This window comes from Phascolarctos cinereus, unplaced genomic scaffold, assembly GCF_003287225.1.
Source record: "Phascolarctos cinereus isolate Bilbo 61053 unplaced genomic scaffold, phaCin_HiC Scaffold_726;HRSCAF=1367, whole genome shotgun sequence".
NCBI lineage: Eukaryota > Metazoa > Chordata > Mammalia > Diprotodontia > Phascolarctidae > Phascolarctos > Phascolarctos cinereus.
The window spans coordinates 44,337,688-44,363,010 of record NW_027556098.1 but is presented as its reverse complement, the minus strand read 5'-3'; the positions used below and the strand labels follow the sequence as shown (position 1 = coordinate 44,363,010).

At 38.0% G+C, this 25,323-nt stretch overlaps 1 protein-coding gene and 2 pseudogenes across 1 annotated transcript in view; 2 read left to right on the top strand and 1 right to left on the bottom strand.

Moving 5' to 3' along the window:
• Positions 1–822: 822 nt before the first annotated feature.
• On the top strand, positions 823–1,180 carry LOC110199165 (small ribosomal subunit protein uS10 pseudogene; annotated as a pseudogene).
• An 11,083-nt stretch (positions 1,181–12,263) lies between these two features.
• LOC110199170 (fructose-bisphosphate aldolase A pseudogene) lies at positions 12,264–13,340 on the top strand (annotated as a pseudogene).
• A 3,640-nt stretch (positions 13,341–16,980) lies between these two features.
• The window catches only part of TMPRSS3 (transmembrane serine protease 3), a 77,887-nt gene continuing 69,544 nt past the window's right edge, over positions 16,981–25,323 (bottom strand). The window contains exon 13 of the mRNA XM_020973878.2: positions 16,981–17,429. Within this exon, the coding sequence (XP_020829537.1) occupies positions 17,412–17,429 (18 nt within the window). The 3' untranslated portion in view covers positions 16,981–17,411. The remainder of the gene's footprint in view (positions 17,430–25,323) is intronic.

Sequence of the window (25,323 nt, the reverse complement as noted above, 5' to 3'; positions counted from 1 at the left end):
ATTTACCCAAGGAGGGTCTGGCAGCCCTCAGCTTAAAATAATCTCTGTTGATTAAAAGGTGTTTTTTAAACCTACTAAAAGCCAACTGAGAAGTTTGCTGATAGAGGAAAATGCCATTTTGTGTAGTCATGTTGTTACATGGTTTTACAGTAAAGATAGTCTCCCTTATCCTATGGGAGTATCCCCTGACTTGCCCATGATCCATTTCATATCAGTTAAGGGGCTTTTCTGGAAAGTTAAAACTCTTTTAATAAAAAGTGACTCATAGTAAAAGATGGAGCAAAGAAGGGTGCAGTTGTGTTACTAGTGTTTTCATTGGTTTTCATTTTCTCTTCTATGGTGGGACAAAGAAGATGATTTTAGCTCAGCCGAATGATATGTACTTTCCCCAATTAGTGCCTCCTCAGATTTTGTGGGATTTCAGAATTCATTGAACAGCAACCACAGGGACAGAAATGACTGATCAAGGGTAGGGAACCTGTGGCCTCGAAGCCACATGTGGCCATCTAAGTCCTCAAGTGAGGCTCTTTGATGAAATCCAAACTTCACAGAACAAATCCCCTTAATAAGAGGGATAATAATAAGATAAGAGTCCAAACTTTGGACTCTGTCAAAAGGCCACACCCAAGGACCTAGATGTCCGCATATGGCCTCAAGGCCATAGGTTTCCTGCCCCTGGATTAGATCATAAGTCTACAAGACAAAGTGTCCTTCCAAGAGAATGTTGAAAGTGGGAGGGAGAGTCCCTCCCTGTCCTCCTCCTGACTCACCGCTGTTGGCTCTCACTGAGGGATAAGTCAGTCAGGAAGCCGCTCCACTGCCATGGCATTTAAAGACACCAGCAAAACTCTTGCGGAGCCCGAAGTGGCCATTCACTGGATTCGAAACACCCTCACCAGCCACAATGTGAAATCCCTCAAGAAAGTGTGCTGACCTAATTAGAGGAGCCAAAGAAAAGAACTTGAAAGTGTAGGGACCTGTTCAAATGCCCACTAAGACACTTCGAATCACAACTAGAGAAACTCCTTGCGGTGAAGGTTCAAAGACTTGGGATCAGTTCCAGATGAGAATCCACAATCGCCTTACTGATTTGCACAGTCCTTCGGAAATTGCTAAACAGATCGCTTCCATCAGCATTGAACCAGGTGTAGAAGTTGAAGTCGCCATTGCAGATGCCTAAACAATCATGTCTTTTAATAAATTGATTGCAACTATTAAAAAGAAAGTGGGAGGGAAAAGAATTTCTTTGATCAAATTAATATTTCTTCAAATAGCCATTTCCTTTAGTTCCTATTAGATATCATTATTTTCATCTAATACAACAGTAACTTTGAACTTATATGAGCAAAGCAAAGACAGTTACTTCCTGTCTGATCTTAGCAATAGTTATATAATTGTCATATTATATTGTGGTCACAGTTATATAGTGTTTGCAGAGGAAAGACAGGGACTCACTTGAGCTGTCCTCCAAATCCCTCCAAATACCTATAAAAAAAATGACTGTAAACAAATTCTAGAGCAGCAGAACCCACAAAGACAGAGTGGAAAAAATTTCCAGCCCAAGACAACCTGGAAGGTCAATAGGAAAAGTCTGTTGCACAAGGCTGTGAAAGGAGTGCAGTCCAGTGCAAGGTGCCAGCACAGAGTGGCCCCTAGCAAACCCAGAACAGGCCTCAGGGGACTGAATCACAGGCAGCTATGGCAGTTTCCAGACTTCTCAACTCACAAACATCAATGACAACTTAGAAAGTCAGTAGGAAAGGTCTGTCAAATCTGGGTGAGAAAGGAGCACATTTCAGCCCTAGCACCAGAACAACCCAACAGTGCAGCAGTGGTGGTGGAAGCAGCAGGACAGCAACAGCTGCTTTCAGAACTTTCAGCCCACAGAAAGGAAGGAGATTGAACAACTGATCAGAAGAAGATTACATGGGACTCTTTGCTGGCACTGGGGCAGGATTCTGTTGCTTTGTCCATACTTGGATCTGAGTGACAGTCCTGGGTGATGGTCCTGGGGACAGGAGGAGCACTGGCATAGCAGAACTTGTGGCAGCAGTGCAGAGAGAGCCCTCCTCGCAGTTCCAGGGCAGAAAAGAGAGCTTGTTGTCACTCACAGACCAGAACACAGGTCAGGAGAGGAGCAAACACCTCTCCTTAGATCATACCACCTTGGATGAACTGAAAACTTACAGGTCCCTGAAAACACCTGTACAAAACCCCTAAAGCTTGGGACAGTATGCCCTATACACTGGAAGCAGAGCCCTACCTTAACAATGATTTAAAAAGTCAAATAATTGGCTGGGGAAATGAACAAACAGTGGGAAAAAAAAACTCAGACTATAGAAACTCTTGTAACAAGGAAGATCAAAACATATACCCAGAAGACAACAAAGTCAAAGCTCCTATATCCAAAACCTCCAAGAAAACTATGGTCAAAAAGCATTTTGAAAATTAAATAAGAGGGGTATGGCCAAGATGGTGGAGTAAAAGTAGTGACTTGTTTGAGCTGTCCCCCAAACTCCTCCAAATACCTATAAAAAATGACCCTAAACAAATTCGAGAGCAGCAGAACCCACAAAAAGTCATAGTGAAACAAATTTCCAGCCCAAGACAATATGGATACTTGATGGGATAGGTCTGTTGCACCAGGCTGGGAGAGGAGTGAAGTTTAACGTGGGCCACAAAGGCAAAGTCAGGGACCCATCTAACCTGGAGCAGGCCTCAGGGGACTGAATCACAGGCAGCAATGACGGGTTCCAGACTTCTTAATCCACAAATGCCAAAGAAAACTTAGAACGTCAATGGGAAAGGTCTGTGGGACCCGGGTGAGAGAGAAGTGTGGTCCAGCACCAGCCCTGGCACAGCCCTGGGGTGGCAGTAGCTGCTTCTGGAGCTCTCAGCGCACACACTGTGGGGGTATCGAGTGGCTGATCAGAGGTGGATTGCAGGGATCTCTTTGCTGGCACTGAGTCATAATTCTCTTGCTTCGCCTGTGCTTGGATGTGTGTTGTAGTCCTGGGACACCCAATGGTCCTGGGGCAAAGAGGATCATTGACAGCGATGAAGGGAAAATCCTCCTCACAGTTCCAAGGCAGAAAAGAGTGCTTGTGGTCACTCATAGACCTGAGCACAGGCCAGGAGAGGAGTAAACACCTCTCCTTAGATCATACTGCCTTGGAAGAACTGAAAACTTATAGGTCTCTAGAAATATATCTGAAAACAGCTGCACAAAGCCCCTGAAGCTTGGGACAGTACACCTTCCACATTGGATGCAGATCCTACCTTAACGAAGAGTTAAAAAGTCATCTTCCCAAGGCTAGGAAGATGAGCAAACAATGGAAAAAACTCAGACTATAGAATCTTACTTTGGTGACAAGGAAGATCAAAGCATACAATCAGAAGAAGACAACAAAGTCAAAGCTCCTACATCCAAAGCCTCCAAGAAAAATATGAATTAGTCTCAGGCCATGGAAGATCTCAAAAAGGATTTTGAAAAGCAAGTAAGAGAAGTAGAGGAAAAACAAAAAAGATCTTCTTTTCCTCCTTCCCCCTCCCCCAGTAATATTCTTTTTCCTTTTTGAAGAGAAAATACTCTATGTAGCTGCTTTAGGGTGACGGGGCCCATATTTTTGTTAGGTCCATAGATTCTTATGGTCCATAAGGTCCATTAGTTCAAATAAATAAATATATATTTATTCTGGTGTTGCATTTATTCCGGTATTGCATATGTGTCAATTGGCTTTTAAATGTTCTTCTCTTTCACACTTTCATTTCAAGAAGCCAGCAAATGTCTTAATGTATTCAGCCATAGCTTTTTATTCATACCTTTTTGCTTGATGAGTTTTCCCTGAAGAATATTGGTCATATTTTTATACATTTAGTCTTCTTGACCTCCACATTCAAATCCAAAGTCTTCAGTCTCTATCCTTCTTCTGAATATATTAAGAATTTCAAACTTATTGAGTCCAACTGGCATTTTATATTACTGGTGAAATTCCACAAGGTAAAGAAGTTGTTTGATATTATTTGGAGGAGCCTTACTTGATATCATCCCTGTACATTCAATGATTAACACGATGTTTCGCTATGATTTCTTCATTACATTAGAGGCCATACTCATTTTTATCTTGGGAAGTCTCTAATGGGTTTAAGGCTAGATAGAACCATAAAGAGTGTTAACTGTCTTCCTAGAAAATATATGGCTTTGTAGCAATAATTTACAAAATTAATCTATTATTGCTAGGTTTCTATATAAATGGTCAGCTATGTGGCATAGTAGATAGAGCATCAGGCTTGGAGTCATGAAAACTCATCTTCCTGAGTTCAAATCTGCCCTCAGACACTTACTGGCTGTGTGAACCTGGGCAAGTCATTTAACTCTGTTTGCATGAGTTCCCTCACAGGTAAAATGAGTTGCAAAAGAAAATGGCAAACCACTCCAGTATCCTTGCCAAAAAAGCTCCAAATGGAGTCATGAAGGCTCAGATGTTACTAAAAGCAACTTCTATGAAATATATCAAATGCTCTAACATTATTACCAGACTTGGATGTACTTTATATACAATCTACGAATGTGCACCTGAGCTAAAGATTTTGCAACAATCAATAAAGGTATTATATTGCTAAAATTCAGGAAAAGTTTCTTCCTTTAAAAAAGCCTCAGAAAAAAAATTTAACTAATCAACAAAACTAGTTGAAGGGAAAAAGAAGAAAGAGAATTTTGCTTGCCCACTTAATAGAGAGGGAAGAAAATGAGGGGAAGAATTAAATAACTAGAAAAATAAATTATTTATTAATATTTATCAATGATAATTATATTATAATAATGCATTTATATATTATGAATTAAAATTGAATATATTAATTGTAATATAATTCGTTATTGCTATAATTATTTTTTCTAAAAGTAAGTTAAGCAAAACTAGAATAAGGGGTAAAAAAAAAACTCTATAGTGAGAAGAGCAGATTAAACAAAAATACCAGAAGAGACATAATATTGTACTTCCAGAAGAAGAGAGGGAAAATCCTAATTTGGAAAAAACAATACTACAGACAAATTGAAAAAAATATATGAATTTACCTCATAACTTTAAATGTGAGTGGACTAAACATCTAATCTAAAGAATGACAGATGGAATAAGAAAATAAAACCACATGATCTGTTGCTTATAAGAAACACATCTAAAAATTGAAGGCACACACAAAATTAAAATAACAGACTGGTAAAAATTGTTTTGCTTTATATTAATCTAGAAAACAGTAGTTACAATTATTTCATCAGACAAAACAAAACCAAACATTCACAACATAAAAAGGAATAAACAAGAAAGCTATGCTATTCTGAAAGGAACTATGGACAACAAACTGACAGCAGTATTAAATGTATGCTCCAAATGACTCAGTATCTAAATTGATAAAATAAACATTTACTGAACTACAAGAAGACAACATAGTAGTTGCAAGGATTTAAATATACCTTTCTTAGTTTTTGATAAATCTAAAAGAAAGATAGAGGGAAAAGCATAGAATGAAACAAATCATTGGATAAACTAAAGCTGAAAGGCTTATGGCATCTTCTAAATGGGACTGCTAAAGAACATATGACATAGCATGACATAGAGCTTTTACAAAAATTGACCATGGATTAAGGCACAGAGATACTGCAAACAAATACTTACAAGGCAGAAAAAATAAATATATCAGGGGCAGCTAGGTGACACAGTGGATAGAGCTCTGGCTTTGGAGTCAGGAAGATCTGAATTCAAATCCGGCCTCAGACACTTGATACTTACTGGCTCTGTGATCCTGGACAAGTCACTTAACCTCAATTGCCTTACCGAAAAAGCAAAAATAAATAAATATATATATATCCTTATAGACAAGAGTCATTTAATTGGTTCAATTAATACCAGATTGATGATGAACTATTTTTTATATGCTTACACTTTTTGGCACAAACGTTCTGCAATCAGCTTTGTGTAAAATATATGAATACAAACTTGTCATATATTTGAAGCATCTACTCATCATCTTTACTATTATCATTATTATATTGTTATTATCTTGCTCAGTACGTTTCAGATAGAAACTGTCCTGATATTGTCCTTTTATATTTAATGCTTTAGGGATCCCACACTATCACAGTCTTTAACAATTGAAAAATAGCAACCGGATATCAGTTTAACTGCTATGGCCTTATGGAATCTGAGTGACTTTTTCTTCTTGGACGGTATGAAAAGAATAGGGTTTTTCTATTTCCTTGCAGCAGGGTTTAGTTTCCCTAAAAGGTAATAAAGCTGACTCAGCAACCTGATTTGCCTTGGCTTCTCTTGATGGAGCTTCATAGTCACCAAAGGTTACCAAAAAATCTCATTTGTGTGGAATTGTGTGGAACAGAAATGAAAGGGCTCATGTCTATGGAAGCTACATGCCACTATATGCTTATAGAATATCCTTGCTGTGTTAGAACAAGCCAAATCTTGTTGTTGTTGTTGTTGTTGTTGTTGTTGTTAATTGTTCAATCTCTTACAAGTGTTTCATATCAATCTAAAATCAAACTTTACCTGAGAGGGTAGTGGTGTTAAATCTACCCCTAACAGTTGGTACAATTGATCATTGGAATGAAATGGGATGCATCACGTTTGACACTGTGGTTAAGTTGGGGAAAGTGGTCAGATACCCCCTACCACACAGTGGCATCTAGCAGTAAGAGCCCTTCTGATTGCTTTCTCTGTACTCTAATTTTCTAAGGAGGAGGGTCATTGCTGTGTGAGAGCAGGGGTCAGGCTGCCTTCTCTACCAAGGAGCTGGAGTGATTGCATGAGAATGTTAAGGAGAAATTTGATGATTCATTGGTCAATGAGTCCTTCAGGTGTGATATAATGCAACCAATGCTAAGATACTCTCTGCAGATGACTTTCATATGCTGGAGGAACTCTTTCAGAACTTATTTTTATAGAGTCAGATGTATTTATTGAGATTTCCTATGTGGACCACCTTCTGTCCCCTTTTAGGTGGCTGAGACAGTTATTAAAACCCGGCTCTATAAAGATGAATTCCCACTGTGGCCGATTCCCTGACGGAGAACTGAAAAGAAGGTAAAATTCTTAAAGGAAATCACTTTGATTTATTGGATCCATGCAGCAACCTCTCATCAGTCTGTCATACCTCAAAAACAGCTGGCTTCAATTAGCTCACACCTTTTGTGTAGATCCTTACCAGAATTGCTTCAAATTTTAGGTAGGGATCTCCACTGTTGCAAAACTATACAGGTTTGGATAGGTCAATTAAAGAAATACGAGCGTGAGGTCAAGTCAGCTGTGATTTGGGCAAATAATGCGATCAGTGCAAATAGGCGCTCTGAGAATTGGGTGAGGAGTCACAGAACCAGCTGCCTCCTTGGGCAGAGTCTCATGACACCATTCCCAGGAAGCAGCTTTGGGTGTGGCTCCTGAAATTTAAGGTTCACAAGAAAGCAACTGATGGTCATCCCGAAGGAGTGCTAGTAAAACCATACAGGGAAATTCATCACCAGTAGCCTAAGGGGCTTTCAACCCCACTCAACACTGAGGTATCCTTTAAAACTCCTGTCTCATTTGAATCATTCAAAGGAGAATACAGGGCTGTGGTAGCAAACTAGGGAGGGAAAAGGTATCATTTACCTCATGAGAGTATCTGTGCTGACTTTTTCGGCAATCTTTCTGCATGTTAGTGGATAGGACCAAACAGAAACCATTAGCTTTACCTGAAAGATCCTGCGTAATTAACACTAAACAAAGTCAAGTTAGCAGGGAGGCTAATTAAAGATATGTCTTTTCTAGTGAAGGAGATGGAGAAAGTTGAAATATTTTGTTATACCAGCTCTCCTTTCAATAATACTGGGCTGCCTTTAAGGAAGACATAAGATACCTGGAAGTTTACAGTGGATTACAGAGAGTTGAACAAAGTTATCGTTACAGGTATCCCTGACTTCATCAGTGCTGTGTCCAAGGTAAGTAGTATAAGGCTATTCCTCCCCATTCTGTTCCTGTGATGTAAACTTTTTAGAAGGAGTCTGCTTTTGCCTGAAAAGGAGGCTGCTATAATCTTCATTACCTTTCCCCCGGCCTACCTGAACTCTCCCTCATACTGCCACGTTATAGTGGAAAGAGAGATATAAAAGAGGTCTCACTTCTTGGGGGCACTGATGTACACTATTATATTGATGAAATAAGATTGACCAGACCAATTTAGTACGTTTTGCAGAGGCCCATCATTAGATGATAGCCCACATGAGGGGAAAAAAGTAGAAAATCAGTCCCAAGAAAACCCAGGGTTCAGCCCATTGAGTCAAGTTCTTTAGAATCTAAGAAGAAAGTCTGGAGACTTATCAGATTCTTCAAATTTTGGAGAATCCACATTTTCCACTTCAATATTCTGATGGTTCCCATTTACTAAATCACTCACAAGTTTATCTCTTTCAAGTGGGGACTAAAACAAGCTATTGACATGGAAGCTGTACATTAGTCAACATATCCTACCCTGATAACTGGAAATGGTTACACATGGAGACAAAAGTGCCCACATCTATAGAAGCTCACTGTCACTGTATCATTGATACATATCCTTGCTGCATTAGGTCAAAGTAAACCTCCTTTTATTAACTATTCAAAGACTTACAAATACTTCATATCATTCCAAAATTGAACTTGGACTGATAGAGTGCTTATGCTGGATCAACCCCTAAAAGAGATTTCATGAGATGAAGGTCGTATTTAATATGTTCTTTTTCCCAATGGGGGGAGAGAGAGGGAGAGAAAGAGAGAGACAGAGACAGACAGACAGAGAGAGGCAGAGACAGACAGAGAACTGCAAACACTTTGGGAATTGGTCAGGAATGAGGACCCACAAAAAAGATTCAATTGGCCAGTTACTGAAAGATTCCCAAGATGGCATTTAGGAGGACAGGAAGTATTAGAGCAGGAAGACATCCCAAGAACTTCCTCAACTAGTGAATAGAAGCCATCTGATTGTGTCCTTCCCTACCCACTTCCAAGTCACAGATCCAGGGTGGACTGAAGAAAGACCTATGCCAATGGGTGGCGGAAAAAAGGGATAATAGCCACCATCATGGTCCCCCAACATCTTCTTTCTTGACCTTGCAGTGTATCAAGCAAAGAATAAGTTGAATATAATGGTAGCTGCATGGCTCTGAACCCAGGAATAGGGCAGTGACTCAGTTCTAGCCTCAAGCCCAGGCTAAAGCTTATAATGAAATAATGAGGGCAGGAATCTTGGACCAAAGAGGAGCCTACAGTTCAATCTCTCTTAACCTACAGAGCTTCCTAGTGGTCAGGGGGTAAGTCCAGCAGGAGTCTACTAAAACTTCTGATCAAGGACAAGCCAATAGAGATACCGCTCAAATCCAAACCTGGGTTAGGGATGAGCAGAGCTCAGACTAGCAGGGCAGTGAACAGATTTCACCCTGGGGCATGCCTTTTGAAAGTATTGAAAACTAGCAAGACCCTAGCCTGAGTTGCCTCTGAGATCCTGAAATAGCATAATACTCAATACCCCAAGAAAACAAAAGAAGGACCCAAGAAGATAGAAGTTCAGTTGAGACATTCTCCCAATTTAAACTTGAAAGTCAAGAAGTAGGGTGGAAGAATGAGCAAACAAAGAAACAAAAAATCCCACCATAAAAGAAATTATGCCAATAGGGATGCTCAAGACACAAACCCAGAAAAAGAGAATGCCTCCAAAACATCTACAAGCAAAACTTCAAAGGAGAATGAAGCCTAGTTACAAGTCTAACCAGGATTCCTGAAAGAGATAAAGGAAAAGTTTCTTTAAAGAGAAAAACAGTGATACTAAAAAACAAATGAGAGCAGTAAGGGAAAAATGAGAAAAGAGAGCTAGGAAAACAAAAATATGGAAAGAAAACTAATAGCCGGGAATAAAAGATATAAAATCTTACTCCAAAAAATAACTCTGAAAATTAGAATTGACTGAAGAGAAGCCAATGACTCTCTGAAACATTAAAAAAAAAAGTATTGAAACAAGGTCAAGACACTGAAAAATAGAAGAAAATGTAAAGAATCTTATAGTAAAAACAGCAGCCCTACTGAGGATAGATAAAATCTGAAAGTCATGACTAAAAAAACTAATTAGGGCCAAGACATATTTCAAGAAATCATAAAACTGCCCAGATGTCTTAGAACCAGAGTGGAAATGAGAAATGGAAAGAATAAACCAGTCACCTTCTGAAAGAAAGCTTAAGATGAGAACTCTAAAGAACATTATAGTCAAAATCAAGAGTTTTCAATTTGAAGAAAAATATTACAAAAAGCCAGAAAGAATTAAAATACCAAGGATCCATAGTCAATATCACACACGATATAGCAGTCATTACTGTAAAAGAGTAGAAAGCTAAGAATATGACATTCCAGAAGGCAAAATATCTATGCCAAGAATAATGTCTCAAGCAAAGCTGAATATAATCCTACAGGGGGAAAATTGGAATTTTAATGAAATAGAGGACTTCCAGTCATTGATGATAAAAAGACTAGAACTGTGTAGAAACTTTGAAGTTCAAATATAGGAGTCCATAGATGCATAAAATATAAAATGAGCAAGTAATTAAAAGAGAATAAACAAGAACAAACTCTTCACATGTTTATATAGGAAAAGGTTTCTATCATTACGAAGGGTCATATGAGAATATAATTAAATGGAGGGCCTGGGTGGCTATTATGTTTTGATCATCTTAAAAGAATGGAAATAGATGAAAAGAGGGATCTATTGAGAGGTAGGAAAAGGAAAAATGGGCTTATCTCATGTAATCTGGATGCACAAGTAGAAGGCTATGCAGCAAACAGGAATGGTTAGGGGAAGAGAATGAGACTGACACTCTCATACAGGTTGGGTGGAGGAGGGAATTATACACACATAGAGTTTGGTACAGAAATACATTTCATTCAACAGGGAAATAAGAGTATTAGAATTATTTAAGTATTTAAGCTTCATCTTCAATATTTGACCTTCCAGTGAATAACCTGAATTAATTTCTTTAAGTATTGACTGATCTGATCTCTTTTCTGTCCAAGGGACTCTCAAAAGTCCTCTCCAGAACCACGATTTGAAAGTGTCGTTTTTGAGACACTCAGCTTTCCTTATAGTCCAACTCTCTCAGTCATATATTGCTATTTGAAAAACCATACCTTTGACATTATGGACCTCTGTTGGCAAGGTAATGCCTCTCCTTTGTCGGGGAGGGGTTCCCCAAATGTGTTCAAGTAGGTCCAGCAGTAGAAAATGGAAGTGACACTGTCAATTTATTCTTTTTCAACTGGGTTACATTATGCTGTCACATCCATGGTACAAGGAGAATTTGTGTTATATGCATGCTATGAGGGAACTGGATTCAAGAAAATGGCACAACTGTCCTAAGTGTAATACTCAGAAAAGCACAAAACTTAATATCAGTCTCATGCCTTCTCAATGACTATATCCTCTTACTGCATTGCTCTTAAATCCCCTTACTTGTCTAGCATGGAGAAATACCTGTGTTCTCAAAGGCTATGCTGGTGGAATAGAAGCTGGGTTTGAGTATGGGCTTAGGAGTAGACTATTTGCTGTTAAAGAACCAACCTGACTAGGTTCAAAAAGGCTCATTGCCAGGTTGAACAGAAGGTGATAAATTTTTGGGCCATAGAAACTCTTAATGATTATCTTTGGAGACACAAAAGAATTGTGATCTGAGTCAGTGGAGACAGTACCCATAACAGCAGCAGAAACCTGAAGAAATGTTTCATGGGAGGAAAGAATTATATCCCCATGGTTTGTTTCTGTAAATTTAGGCATGGTGACAAGAACAGCTCTAGGATCTTGAAAGGACAAAATAATTCCTAGTTAGGCCTCTACATATCCCATCAATTACTGTGAAACAATCAACGTACTTCCAAACAACATCACAATCCTCTTAATCAAATATACCATTGTTTAAAAGTGAAGATGATACTGTTGACCCATCACTAAAATAATCTAATACGACCATAGTCTTCTGATTCCCACTTTGATCATTTGGCTTACTAGGTATGCAGTCCATAACCATGACAGGTGTGGGGGGGGGACCAACAAAAATCAAACTAGCTTGAGGTCTAAAGACATCTGTCTCACCCCTCGTGAGTTCAATGGGTGATATTCAGATTCATGAAGCACAGAAGTTAGGTTCTTGACCATAAGTGGTCTGCTTCCTGCCAGAAACTACCAGTACAGCCAAGGAAAACATGCCTTGCCAATATCCAGCATTGACACCAGAGCCAAAGAAAGAACTGTCTGTTATAGCTCACTGAATTGTTGCTCTGGGCAAGGGAATCTTGGCAGCAGATGAGTCCACCAGTAGCTTTGCAAAGCAGCTGCAGTCTGTTGGAACTGAGAACACAGAGAAAAATTGGTGCCTCTGTAGAGGCAGTTAATTCTGACAGCAGATGATTAAGTGAACTCTTGTATTGGAGGTGTTATTCTTTTCCATGAGACACTCTACCAGAAAGCCAATGATGATCATCCCGTCCACAAAGTCATAAAGACAAGGGTGGCATTGTGGACATCAGGATGGATAAAGGTATTGTGCCCCTGGCAGGGATCAATGGTGAGACTATCACCCAAGGTCTGGACGGGCTGAGTGAGTGCTGTGCCTGAGTGGCTGAGTGAAGGATGGGGCTGACTTTGCCAAGTGGCGTTGTATACTAAAGATTGGGGATGATACTCCTTCCCCACTTGCCATCATGGACAATGCCAATGGGTTGGCCTGATATGCCAGTATTTGCCAGCAGACTGACATTGTCCCCATTGTAAAGCCAGAGATCCTCCCTGATGGAGAACACAATCTGAAATGTTGTCAATATGTCGCTAAGAAGGTTCTGGATGCTGTCTACAAAGCTCTGAGTGACCACCAAGTCTATCTGGAGGGGACCTTGCTGAAGACTAACATGGTCACCTCTGGCCATGCCTGTACCCAGAAATATTCACATGAGGAGATTGCAATGGCAACTATGACTACCCCTTCACCAGACTGTGCCTCAGCAGTCACTGGTTATCACCTTCCTGTCTAGTGATCAGAGTGAAGAGGATGCCTCCTTCAATCTGAATGCCATCAACATCTGCCCCTTGCACAAGCCTTGGGCCTGACCTTCTCTTATGACCAATCCCTGCAGGCATCTGTCCTCAAGACCTGGAGTGGAAAGAAGGAAAATGTCTAGGATGCTCAAGAGAAATATATTCAGAGTGCCATGGCTAATAGCCAAGCTGCTCAAGGCAAGTATACTCCAAGTGGAGCCACAGCCAGCAAGTCTCTTTGTCTCTAACCACGCCTACTTACTAAGTCAAGGCCTTCCGCCTGGATATGCCCTAACACTCCAGGCCATCCTTCATGGTCCAGGAAGAGGCTGAGATCCCAGAGCTTTGTGCTGACCTCTCCCATCACTCCTAACTTGTATGGTGTTGTTACTCTCTGGTAAATCTAGCGACACCTCCTCAGCCCACTTTTACCAATAAACAACTATTTAACAAGGAAAAAAAAAATAAAGACCTCTGTCTCACTTGCATAAATCTCTCACCAACTACTTCAATAAATCTGTGATCTTTTGGGGTTGAGAACTCCCTCAAATGGTACTGATCACCAGCTGTCCATGTCTTCTCATACTCAAAGCACAAGCTTTTTAAATATATTCTGACATTTTCCCTAGAGAGTTCAGCCAGTATTAGAAAATATGCACTAAGCATTTTATCATGATATATACACCAGTACATACTCAAGGCATTTATTTCCTTCTTGCTACCTGATCAGTCTGGTTCTTTCTTTTTTTTTAAATCATACTACACATCTTATATTCTGGGTTCCCACACCCGTAATTCTACTTTAACTTCTCTATCAAAGATTATCGATAACCTTCTTGATCTCTGCAGTTTTTGATAATTTGGGCCACTCCTTCCTCCAGAATACTCTCTCATCCCTTGACTTTCATGACATTGATTTTTCCAGGTTCTCCTCTTCCCTGTCTCATTACTCAATCCGCTTTGCTAGATCATAATCTATCTTGATCCCTTAGTATGAATATTCGTTATGGATCTCTCCTGAGCTCTCTTCTCTTCTGTGTCAGTATATACTTTCTTAGAAAACTTACCAGCTTCCATCAGGGTTCAAGTATAATCTCGACACAGATAACTGCCAAATCTGTATGCTCATCCATAATTTAGCTCTACTCACACTCCATTATCAGCCTACTGAATATGCCCTGTAGGCAACTCAAACTCAACAAGTCCCAAACTGAACTCATTACATGACACTCTATATTTCTCTTTGCTTTTAAGAATACTGCTATCATCTCATTCATCCCATGTATTCCCCTCCCCCCCACCCTCAGAGCAATTTGGTGACAAATACTTTTTTTTGAAAGAAAGAAAAAAGTTAGCACAACTGATCAATACACTGAAAAAGTCTGAAATCATGTGCAATGTATAGACTCCATGAATGTATTGGAGATGTCATCTATATTTGAGTACCATTTGATCTATATGGTTTTGTTACATTTACTTTGGATTTTTTTGGTATATTATTATTCTTTCCATTTACATTGTTGCGGTTACTATGTATATTGTTTCCTTGGCTCAGTTTATTTCAATCTGCATCAATTCATATAGATCTTTCTATGTCTCTCTGTATTCACCACACAAATCACAGTAATATTCCATTACATTCATGTACCCCTATTTGTTTAGCCATTCCCCAATTGATAGGCACATAATTCATTTCCAATATTCTTAGCTCTCAAAAAAAGTGCTGCTATAAATATTTCAGAAAATGTAGGGACTTTTTTAATCGATGGCTTCCTTGGAGTATAAAACCAGTAATGGAGTCTCTGGTTCAAAGGGTATAGACATTTTAATCATTTTGTTTGCATAATTCCAAATTACTTTCCAAAATGGTAGTATCATTTCATCAACAATATATTAGTGTGCCTATTTTCCCACAACCTCTCCAACATTGACTGTTGCCATTTTTTGTCATTTTTTATAATTTGCAGGATATGAGGTAGAATCTCAGAGTTGTTTTCATTTGCATTTCTTTTATTATTGGAGATTGGGTACATTTTTTCAAGTGGTTGTAAGTATTTTGCTATTCTTTTGAGAACTGTTTGTTCATATCCTTTGACCATTTTCTATTGGAAAATAGGTATTAGTTGTGTGTGTGTATACATATATGTGTATGTGTGTGAATAATATATGCGTATATTATACATATTACATAATATATACATGCATACATATTATATATACATCATATCACAGACACACACACACACATACAATAATTTGGATATAGTATGGGATTCTAGAAGTCCTGGTTCTGAGTCCTTTACTCTGATCTTTGTGAACGGTGTCACCAAAGGCAAACCACTTTAGCTTTCTGAGTCTCAGTTTCTTCATCTGAAAATAGCGAAGATGATGGCTATAGTATTGTTATACATTCTCATGAAGTTCAAATGAACTCATATACATGAAGGATTTGTAAGCCTTAAAGCACTATATAGTGTCAGGATCAAATGAGATATTTGCAAAGTGCTTAGCACCATGCCAGACACTTAGTAGGTGCTATGTTAATGTTTGTTCCCTTCCCTTTCTTATTTCTTCTATGGGAAAGAGATTCCTATACTTTACTTTTGTGGTTTAATAAATAGTATTGGTTCTAGGAAAAGTTTGTCTTTAGCCTATTTCCCCTTTTACACACTCCTCAAGAAATGCTGCCTCTCAAACTTCTACTTCATCTGACCTCTCTTTGACCACCAGTTCCTCCCTTTTTCTTCCAACACAACTTAAATGTTCTGTCTCTTTCTTTCAAAATCTCACTAAGGGACTGGCTAGCTAATCAGATAAGCTAATTTATGTTAAAGTATTAAATTAATATCCTTAGTGGCTGACAATTACTATCTCATGTAAGATTTATAATCAAGCAAGAAACCTTTAGAGGCACAGTGGGGTGACTTTAATCTTGAAAATTTCTGGGATGCATTAGTTTTTTTTTTAATGTCCTTCAAATTAATCCCACCATAGGATCACTAACTTTGCCTATCCACACAGTGGATTGGAGACAGCATCATATATGGGAATGGCCACTGACTGGTTCTGGATTCAGAGATCATTTCAAATCCCACTTCAGAAGCTTACTTTCTGTATGACTATGAACAAATCATTTGATCTCCTTGCTTATTAGTTTCCTCATCTGCAAAATGAGTGGGTTGGCCACATGGCCTCTGAGATCCTTTACAAGGGTAAGAACAGTTTGCATATGGCAGGTAAATCCCAAACCTGATCTTTGTTTTTGGACTGTCTCTTCCTGATCTCAGGTAAATGAATATTGATCCTTAGTTGGAAGTTTCTAGGCCTGGAATTCACTGTGAGAGTTCAGAAAGTTCATCAACCCTTTGGTCCAAGCTGACAGGTAGCAAATACCCAATAGCAATCCTGCAAAATGTCTAATGTTTAGATAATGTTAAAATATCAACCTCTCAAGAGAATCCAACAGAATTTATTTCTGCTTCTTTTTTAAGACTTTCTTTCAATGTGTGCTTGTGAGTGTTTTATGTTTGCTGTTTATTTTATGTGTAGAAAATAAATGTACATATCCAAAGCAGAAGGACTTTTTAGTGGAAAAGGAAGAGAGGAGGTGTGACCCAGTCCCCAGGCCCAGGAGAGGCTTTTTAGACTTGCATAGCAAACAAGCATTAGGTTTAAAACAATTTCGCTTTCCTTTTAATCTTAAGAGTTTCATTACTTACATCATACACAAAGAATTAAGCTTTTGGTTTCTCAATACTAGCAGACTTCTGAGTATTAATTAATTCACATCAAGATTAAACTAGTTTTCTCCTCAGAGAAAACTAAAAGTTTGAAAACATCAACAGCAGCAATTAATTTTTAATACATGAAAATGATTTATTAATGAATATGATTTTCACATGTAAATAGATCTTTAAAGAAGAAAGTTTTGGTAGTGTCCTGGTTTCTGGTGTAAAGGCATTTAATCCGTAATGACATTTTTCTTTAATTTTATGCAGGGTTTCATTCAAGTGATTATAAAATCCTTTCAGTGTAGTTCCTTCCATTTCTCCAAGATACACTTGGGGAAAGCCAGTGCATTTTGTGTGGCTTCTGCCATTTATAATAGAAACACTTATCAAGTGCTTACTCTGTGCCAGGCACTATAGTCAATATCCAAAATGTTCTTTACATATGAAAAGAAAAATCAAGAAAAGTATTGAAGGCCTCCAATCTCAACAAGAAGCTAAGTTTATCAGTCCAAAGTAAGACAGGACAGCTTTCTGCAGAGTGGGAATTCAAGGTGAGAAAAATAATCCTGTTGCTCATCCACGTAGTCTTCAAGTTTTTAATTCCCTCTAAAAACAGAAACATTGATTAATCTTTTTAAATGTTTAAACTCTTTCTATTCTAGCAATTTTAGCATTCTGTTAAAGTGTCCACTCAGTACTACTGAAACTGTTGGATGCTATTGAAAAATAATTTCAGAGCATACAGCAGGAGTCTGTGGTGTAGTTTATAGAATAATACTGTTAATTCTTTTGTAAAGCATTCCCAATCATCCCATATATATTAGCAGCTTGTTTGCAGTGACATCTGAGACAGCAGCTACATCTTTGAATATCTGAACATAAACGTGATTTCTTTGTGTCTTGAAGATAATGTGTAACTTCCATTAAATCCTTCCATATTTTCCTGTTGGCTATAGAAATTCTTTCTTTAAGCCTTCCAGTAAGCCATATTGACTAACCAAATACTCAGCTCACTTGGAAATGTATTGATAACTAATTAATTTAGTCCTTCCGTTCCACAAACATTTATTAAACACAATGTACATGAGACTGTGATAGGTTCCAGGATTATACTGCTAGATACGACATTGATTCTCTTCTCATGAAACATACACTCTAATGGAGATGTGGTGGAGACTCATGTAACTAAAAGGTTATGACCTGACTTAATATTGATAACAATACTATAAGTATGATAATAGCATAAAATGAATGTGAAGGAAAGATCCAAGCAAAGTTCTTTCTGAGAAATTTGAAGAGAGAGAAATAAATTTCACTGAAGGGTGGAAATGAAGAAAATATCAAGAAAAGCTACACCTGAGTTTGAAGGAAAGGGCTTTGACAGGTAAAGATAGAGGGTGAGTTCATTTAAAGACAATGACAGAGAGAGATGAGCCAATATGGAAGACAGATAGGAAGCAATTCAGTGAGCTCTTCTCCACAATCTCTTCTGAACAAATCCTAGAAAATGCACCAGACTAAATGCTAATGGGGAAATACAGAGAAAGTCACATTCTAGACTCCTCACTGGGCAGTTAAGTAGCACAGTGGATAGAGTGCTGGACCTGGAGTCAGAAAGACCTGAGTTCAAATCTGACCTCAGACGCTTACTAGATGCGACTCTGGGCAAGTCACTTAACCCTGTTTGCCTCAATCTCCTCATCTGTAAAATGAGCTGGAGAAGGAAATGTCAGACCGCTTCAGCATCTTTGCCAAGAAAATCCCAAATGAGGTCATAAAGAGTTGCATATGACTGAAATTACTGAATGACAAGATTCTTCACTATATCTCCACCCCTTTCTTATGTCCCATCTGTTGCCAAGACCTATCACCTTTATAAAATCTCTTGAATATGGGCCCTTCTCTCCTCTAACATTGCCAAGGCCTTCATCATTTCATGCTTAGACAACTGCAATAGGCTGCTGGTGGGTATTTCTACTTCAAGCGTCTCTTTACTCCAATCTGTACTGTATTCAGCCACCAAAGTGATTTTCCTAAAATGTGGGTCTGACTATATCATCCTTCTGCACATTAAACTCCAGTGGCTCCTTAACACCTACAAGATCAAGTATAAAATCCTGTATTTGGGGATCAAAACCTTTTATTACCTTTCCCTCTCTCAGCCTACTGGATTTCTTGGCTTCCTTTAAGTCCCAACTAAAATATCATTTACAGGAAGCCTTTCCTAATCCCTCTTAATTCTAGTGCCTTTCCTCATTTAATTATTTCCTTTTTAACCTACATATAGCTTGTTTGCAAATATTTATTTGCCTGTTGGCTCCTCCGATAAATTGTGATTTCCTTGTGTGTAAGGACTATCTTTTGTCTTTGTTTTTGTTTACTCAGTGCTTAGCATAGTGCCTGGCACATGGTAGATGCTTAATAAATGTTTATGGACTGACTGATTGGGCTCTGTGCAAGGGAAAGAGGAATGTGGCAGTGAAGTAGAAGTAGATTGTATCAGACCTAGAGAACTATGCTAAGTACACATCTTCTCTCTAATCATTCTGTTCTTTATAAAAAGAAGACAGCAAATTGAGTTAAGAAAAAAGTATAAAAAAATAGAATGGAAGGAAATATATAATTAATCATCCTAACTGAGAAAATATATACGATGAACTCAGCCACAAGGCCAATTAGATTAGATCTGGATTAGAAAGCAAAATCGAACAATATCTTGTTCATAACTTACCTAAAACATCTTCATGGAGAATTAAGATAAGGGACTGGAGCAAAAACTATAATAGTTCAGCTGAATTTTAGAAAGGCAGGGGAAGAAATCATGATTTCAGACTAAGAAAAAGCTAGCATATGCTCAATTAAAATAGACAAGATAGGAAAGCTACATTTTTGCTGGAAGATTAGCTAGACAATGAATTTGTAGCAATACCAAACACACATGTACCAAATGATACAACATCTAAATATTTTACAGGAAAGTTTAAATGGAGGAATATATCATGAAATTATAGTAGTGAGGGACCTTAATGTAATACTTTAAGACCTAGATAAGTTGAACCAAAGAAAATAAATAAACAAGAAAGAAGTTAAGGCCCTGAATAGAAATTTGGAAAAGTTAGATGTATTATACTTCTGGAGATTAATGAATGGCAAAAGAAAAGAATGTACATATCACTCAACTGTGCATGTTATTTTTACAAAAATAGACCCTATATTAGTCAGTTTGCTGATGCAGCAGATAGATTGTTATACATGGAGTCAGGAAGAATTGAGTTCAGACACTTAACTGACTGTGTAACCTTAAGCAAGTTACTTAACCTCTGTCTGCATCCGTTTCCCTATCTTATATTATGTGTATAATAATTGCACCTACCTCCCAGGGTTGTTGTAAGGATAAAAATTATATATTTGTACAGTGCTTTGTAAACATTAAAGTGGCATATAAATTCTAGAAGTATTACAAAATCCTCACAAACAAATGAAGAAAGGCAGAAATATGGAACACATCATTTATGGCCCAAAACACAATAAAAATACACTGAAGAAATGCTGACAAATTAATTGGGGACTAAATAACTTATTCCTAAAGAATGTCTGGGTCAAAGAAAAAACTATATAAAGTTAATGACAACAATGGAACAACATACCAGAATTTTTGAGATGTGCCTAAGATAACCTGTAGGAAAAAATTTATATCTCAACATTTTCTTCAATAAAAGAGAGAAAGAACAAATCAATGCATTGGGTATGCTGCTAAAAGAACAAGAAACCAAGAAATCAAACCCCCATAATTAAGTGCCAAAATAGAAATCTCAAAAATCAAAGAGGTTAATGAAATTGAAAGTAAATTACCCATTGGATTAATACATAAAAATAGGAACTGTTTTTAAACAATAAAATAGGTAAACCATTAGCTAATTTGATTTTTAAGGAGAAAGAGGAAAGCCAAATTAATAGTAACAAAAAGTGAAAAAGGTGAATTCACAACCATTTAAAAATATAAAGAAAATAATTTAAAAGAATTTTACCCAATTATATATCAATAAAACTGACTCCAAATCAAACACATGAATATTGGCAAAAATGCAAAGTTTTCAGATTAACGAAACAAGAAACAGAGAATTTAAATAACTCATTCTTGGGGGGGTGAGGCACGGGGATTGAACATGCCATAAGCATGTTCCCAAGGGAAAACAAAACAAAATCCCAGAACAAGAAGTATGTATAAGTAAATTCCAAAACAATTTTGTAGAATAATTCCAATTTAAAAAAAAAGTTTGAAAAGGACTTCTAGGCTCAGATTCTTAAAATCTGACCCACTTACATTAAAGATACAAATGCTTAGATTCCTTAAGAATCTGCCCAATAAACCTTGTCTTTGGCTTGAAGAAGGCTGGGGTCGAATTCTTTCTGGCAGGATGCACGAGTCATGATTTCAGGGTCCCAGAACCTCTAACCTCTAAACCTCAACATTTTGGTGGCCCATTCTGAGAAGCTGCCTTACCCCAAGTTCTTCTCCACCCAAGACTGGAAGGTATGTAAGCCTCCCTCCCTTTCTTACCCTGCAGTTGGGGTTGCTCTCCAATCACCAAAGCTTGGAGGTGCTTCTTGTTTGTTTGCTTGTATTTGTTTTTATTTTTGGCCAGGCAACTGGGGTTAAGTGACTTGCCCAAGGTCACACAGCCAGTGAGTATCATGTGTCTGAGTTCAGATTTAAACTCAGGTCCTCTTGACTCCAGGGCCAGTGCTTTATCTACTGCACCATCTAGTTGCCCCTGGAGGTGTTTTTCAGGCAGACAATTACAAGGCTGTGCTCTCAGGCTCTCAATTCACTGGTTTGGTTCAAGGCCATGGACCTAGATAGACCTTCTGCAGCATATGCCCAATTTTGTCAATTCTCTCAGTGCTGGGGAACTGGGAAGCTGCAGGTGCTTTTTGGTTCCCAGAGGCTTATTTACTCCTTCCCTCTACACCCCTGGATCCTCCCTCATGGAGGCTATAGGGAAAAGTTAGAGCAGCTAAAAACATATTAGCAGATTCTGGAGGTTTTGTGATCAGTCATTAAGGAGTTTTGAAATACCTCCTTACAACCCTGATCACTCCCTTCTCCCACTCCCTTCTCCCACTCCCTTCCCTTGAGTCAAGAGGGTATCTGTTAGTTCTTCTCATAGAAGAGAATTTCACCCTCCCCCTCTCTCCTTTGATTTGACCTCCCCCACCTCCTGAAAAGAAGGAGGGGGGAGGGGCAGCAGCTACAGTGTGGACCCCACTGGCAATGGCCTTGGGCCTTGGGGTAGCATTTGCCTGGAAGCATCACCCAGGTTCAGTATATCCTGCTCAAGGTAAAGAAGCTAGCATCTGTGCTTGGGTAAGCATGCTCTTTTAAAATTGTAGTTTTAACTGTTAATGATGAGATGTTGATTTTCTGTGTAAAGTAATTTGGAAATGCATTTAACAAAATTGAAGTCACTAGATTGGTAATGGGTTTGTTTTAAATTTGAAATTGGTGAACTTTCTGTATCATTAATGTCAAGCAACTTTTCATAATTTGGTTGCCACTAATGCAATTTGGCTAATGGTTATTGTTTTAACGCATAAACTTACTAAAAAAAAAAAAGCTTGTTTGGGTTTTGGCTTGTTGAGAATTTGCAAGTATATAGAAATAATCTCTTGGCTTTTTAAAACAGGACAAATTTAAATTTGAGATGTAAATCCTGGAAAAGTTTTTCATAAGCTATGATTAGCGAAACTTGCTGTCTGAGGTAAAAGCTCATGGGATTTTACTTTGAGTTGTCTGATGGATCATAATAATCCATTAATAATCAATAATCCACCATCTGAAAGAAATCCCACAAGCTACTCAGAGAGAATGTGATACTGGTAGGAAGTCAGCATCAGGAAAAGCTGAAAGGACAATTTTAGCCTCAGTCTAAGATGGGATCCTCCTGGCTCATTTTCCCCCTATGTTCCTTTGAAAGGAATGTTACTCACCTGGCTATCCCTGAGTCTGGCTCTGAGGTGGATTTGATACTGCATGGTTGGAAAACTGAATTATCTGAATCCAAACAGAGCTAAGGATGTTTTATCCTGTCATGTTTGGGCCCTAAATCTAGTCCGTACTTTATCCTTTCATAGCAAATTTTTATAATCAAAGCAAGTGGTCAGTAAAAGTTCGATGCAAGTGTGTGAGATCTCACTGTTTTGACCTGAATGTGTAGTCATTCAATACCCCCAAACAACTGAAATTAAATCAGAAACATCTTTACTTTGGTTTGGGGGGGAGAATTTAAGTGATAATTGAAGTGAAAGTCAGCAACTTCATTTGCATAACTGTGGAACCCAGGGGTGGAAAACTTCTACCTGCAAAAGTGTTCAGATAATCCTACAGGTCAAATATAAATGATTTTAATGGAACTTTTACACTTTTACTTCTCCCTATATCTGGGCCCTGCAGTCTTTTCTGTCAGATTTGTGTCTTCCAGACTACAAGCCATTCATCTACAGTTGGTAGCAAACAATGGGTGCCAACCATTGTCTCCCCATCTTCCCTTGGATGCAACCTGTGCTCAGTTCCAGTCAACCCCTCTAGGACCCCCTCAAGGTACAGGGACAGCTCTATTCCCTTTGCCAGAAGGAAGCAGTTTGAGAAACCAAGACCTTTGTCCCTTAACCCAAAAGAATTTGGGTCCCATTTGTTTGAGGGCGGAACAATAGGGATGGGAACTGAACCCCTAAAAGGAAAAGACTGTGTCTTTGGGATGTGGACCCCAAAAATGAAAAGCCCTGGGCTTTCCCACCTGGCCAAATCTCTATCTTTCACCTGAGGCAATAATCCTATCAGTTAGCCTTTCATTGTGGCTACAACCAATCTCCCAGTTCTGTTCTGTTACTTCCCAATGATCCCTGGCCTCTTGCCACCCTTAGTCCTACCTAGACTTCATTCTCCCTTGGTGACATGGTCCAGGTCCCTGGTTTTCTGTTCATCCCAGCTTACTGACCATTCCCATCCAGATGCTCCTTAGGCCCCTCCTCCAGTCACCCCAAACTTCTTGGCTACTCCGGGATCCCTCCCACAGTCTTTCCGTATATAAAGTCCATCTTGTCTCTCTATTAAGGTGTTCAGATTCTTAAAATCTGGCCCACTTGCATTAATGATACAAATGCTTAGATTCCTTAAGAGTCTGCCCAATATAACAGATGTTCTAATAAACCTTATCTTTGGCGAAAAAAAAAGAATTCTATCAAGTTCCTTTTTGCTACAAATATGGTCCGGATACCTTATGCAGGGAGTGTTTAACAGAGAAAGAAAACTATAAACTAATATGCTAATGAATATCATTGCAAATTTTTTTAATAAAATATTTTCAAGAGGACTTCTAGATTATATCACAAATCTTATACATGATGGCCACATTGGATTTATATCAGGAATACAGAATTGTTTCAATCTTGGAAAACTATAAGCATAATTGATGATGTTAATAATAAAAGCAAGAAAAATAATACAATTTAAGAGGTACAGGAAAATCTTTTACATTATAAAATATTTGATTCTGTTAAAACACTAGAAGGCAGAAGAATAAACAGAATTTTCCTTAGTATAATACATGGTATCCAGCTAAAACCAAAAGCCAGTATTTTTTTTAATATTGGGAATAAACTAAAGGCTTTTCCAGTAAGATTAAGGATTAAGCAAGGATACTCATTATCAGTATTACTATTTGATGTAGCACTAGAAATGCTAGCTATAGTGATTAAATGAGAAGAACAAATGGATAGAATAAGCAAAGAGAAAGCAAAATTATTACTTTTTTGCAGATGATAGGATAGTTCACTTGGAGAACCATTGAGTCAGTAAGAAATTAATTGAAACAATTAGTTGAAATAACTTTAGCAATATCATAGAATATAAAATAAACCCCCCACAAATCATTAACATTTCTTTATATTAGCTGAAAGATATGTCAGGAAGAAATAGAAAAATTCCATTTAAAATAACTATGGAATGTATAAAATATTTGAGAGCCTCCCTGCCAAATCACTTATAAGAAGTGTATAACTATAACTACAAGACACATTTTACACAAATAAAAATTGATGTAAATAATTGGAGGAATATTAAATGTTCATAGGTAGACTGAGTCAATATAATAAAATTGTAGTACTTGTCCTTGACTTCTCTAGGGTCATACAGCTAGTAAGTGTCTGAGGCCATATTTGGACTATACTACAAAGCAGTAATCATCAAAACAAGTTCAAAGTCAAGAAATAGTCTGGGAAAAAAGTGCAAACAAAAAAAAAAACCTTTACAATAAAAAGCTATGATAGTTGCAAAGATCAAAACATAAACTCAGAAGATGACAACATGAAAACAGCTACAATAAAAGCCTCAAAGGAAAAAAATGCTAATTTAAGAGGTACAGGAAAAGCTCAACAAGAATTTCTGGAAGAGTAAAAGAGACAAGAGTGATAAAGGAAAACTTAGGTGGAAAAAGTGACA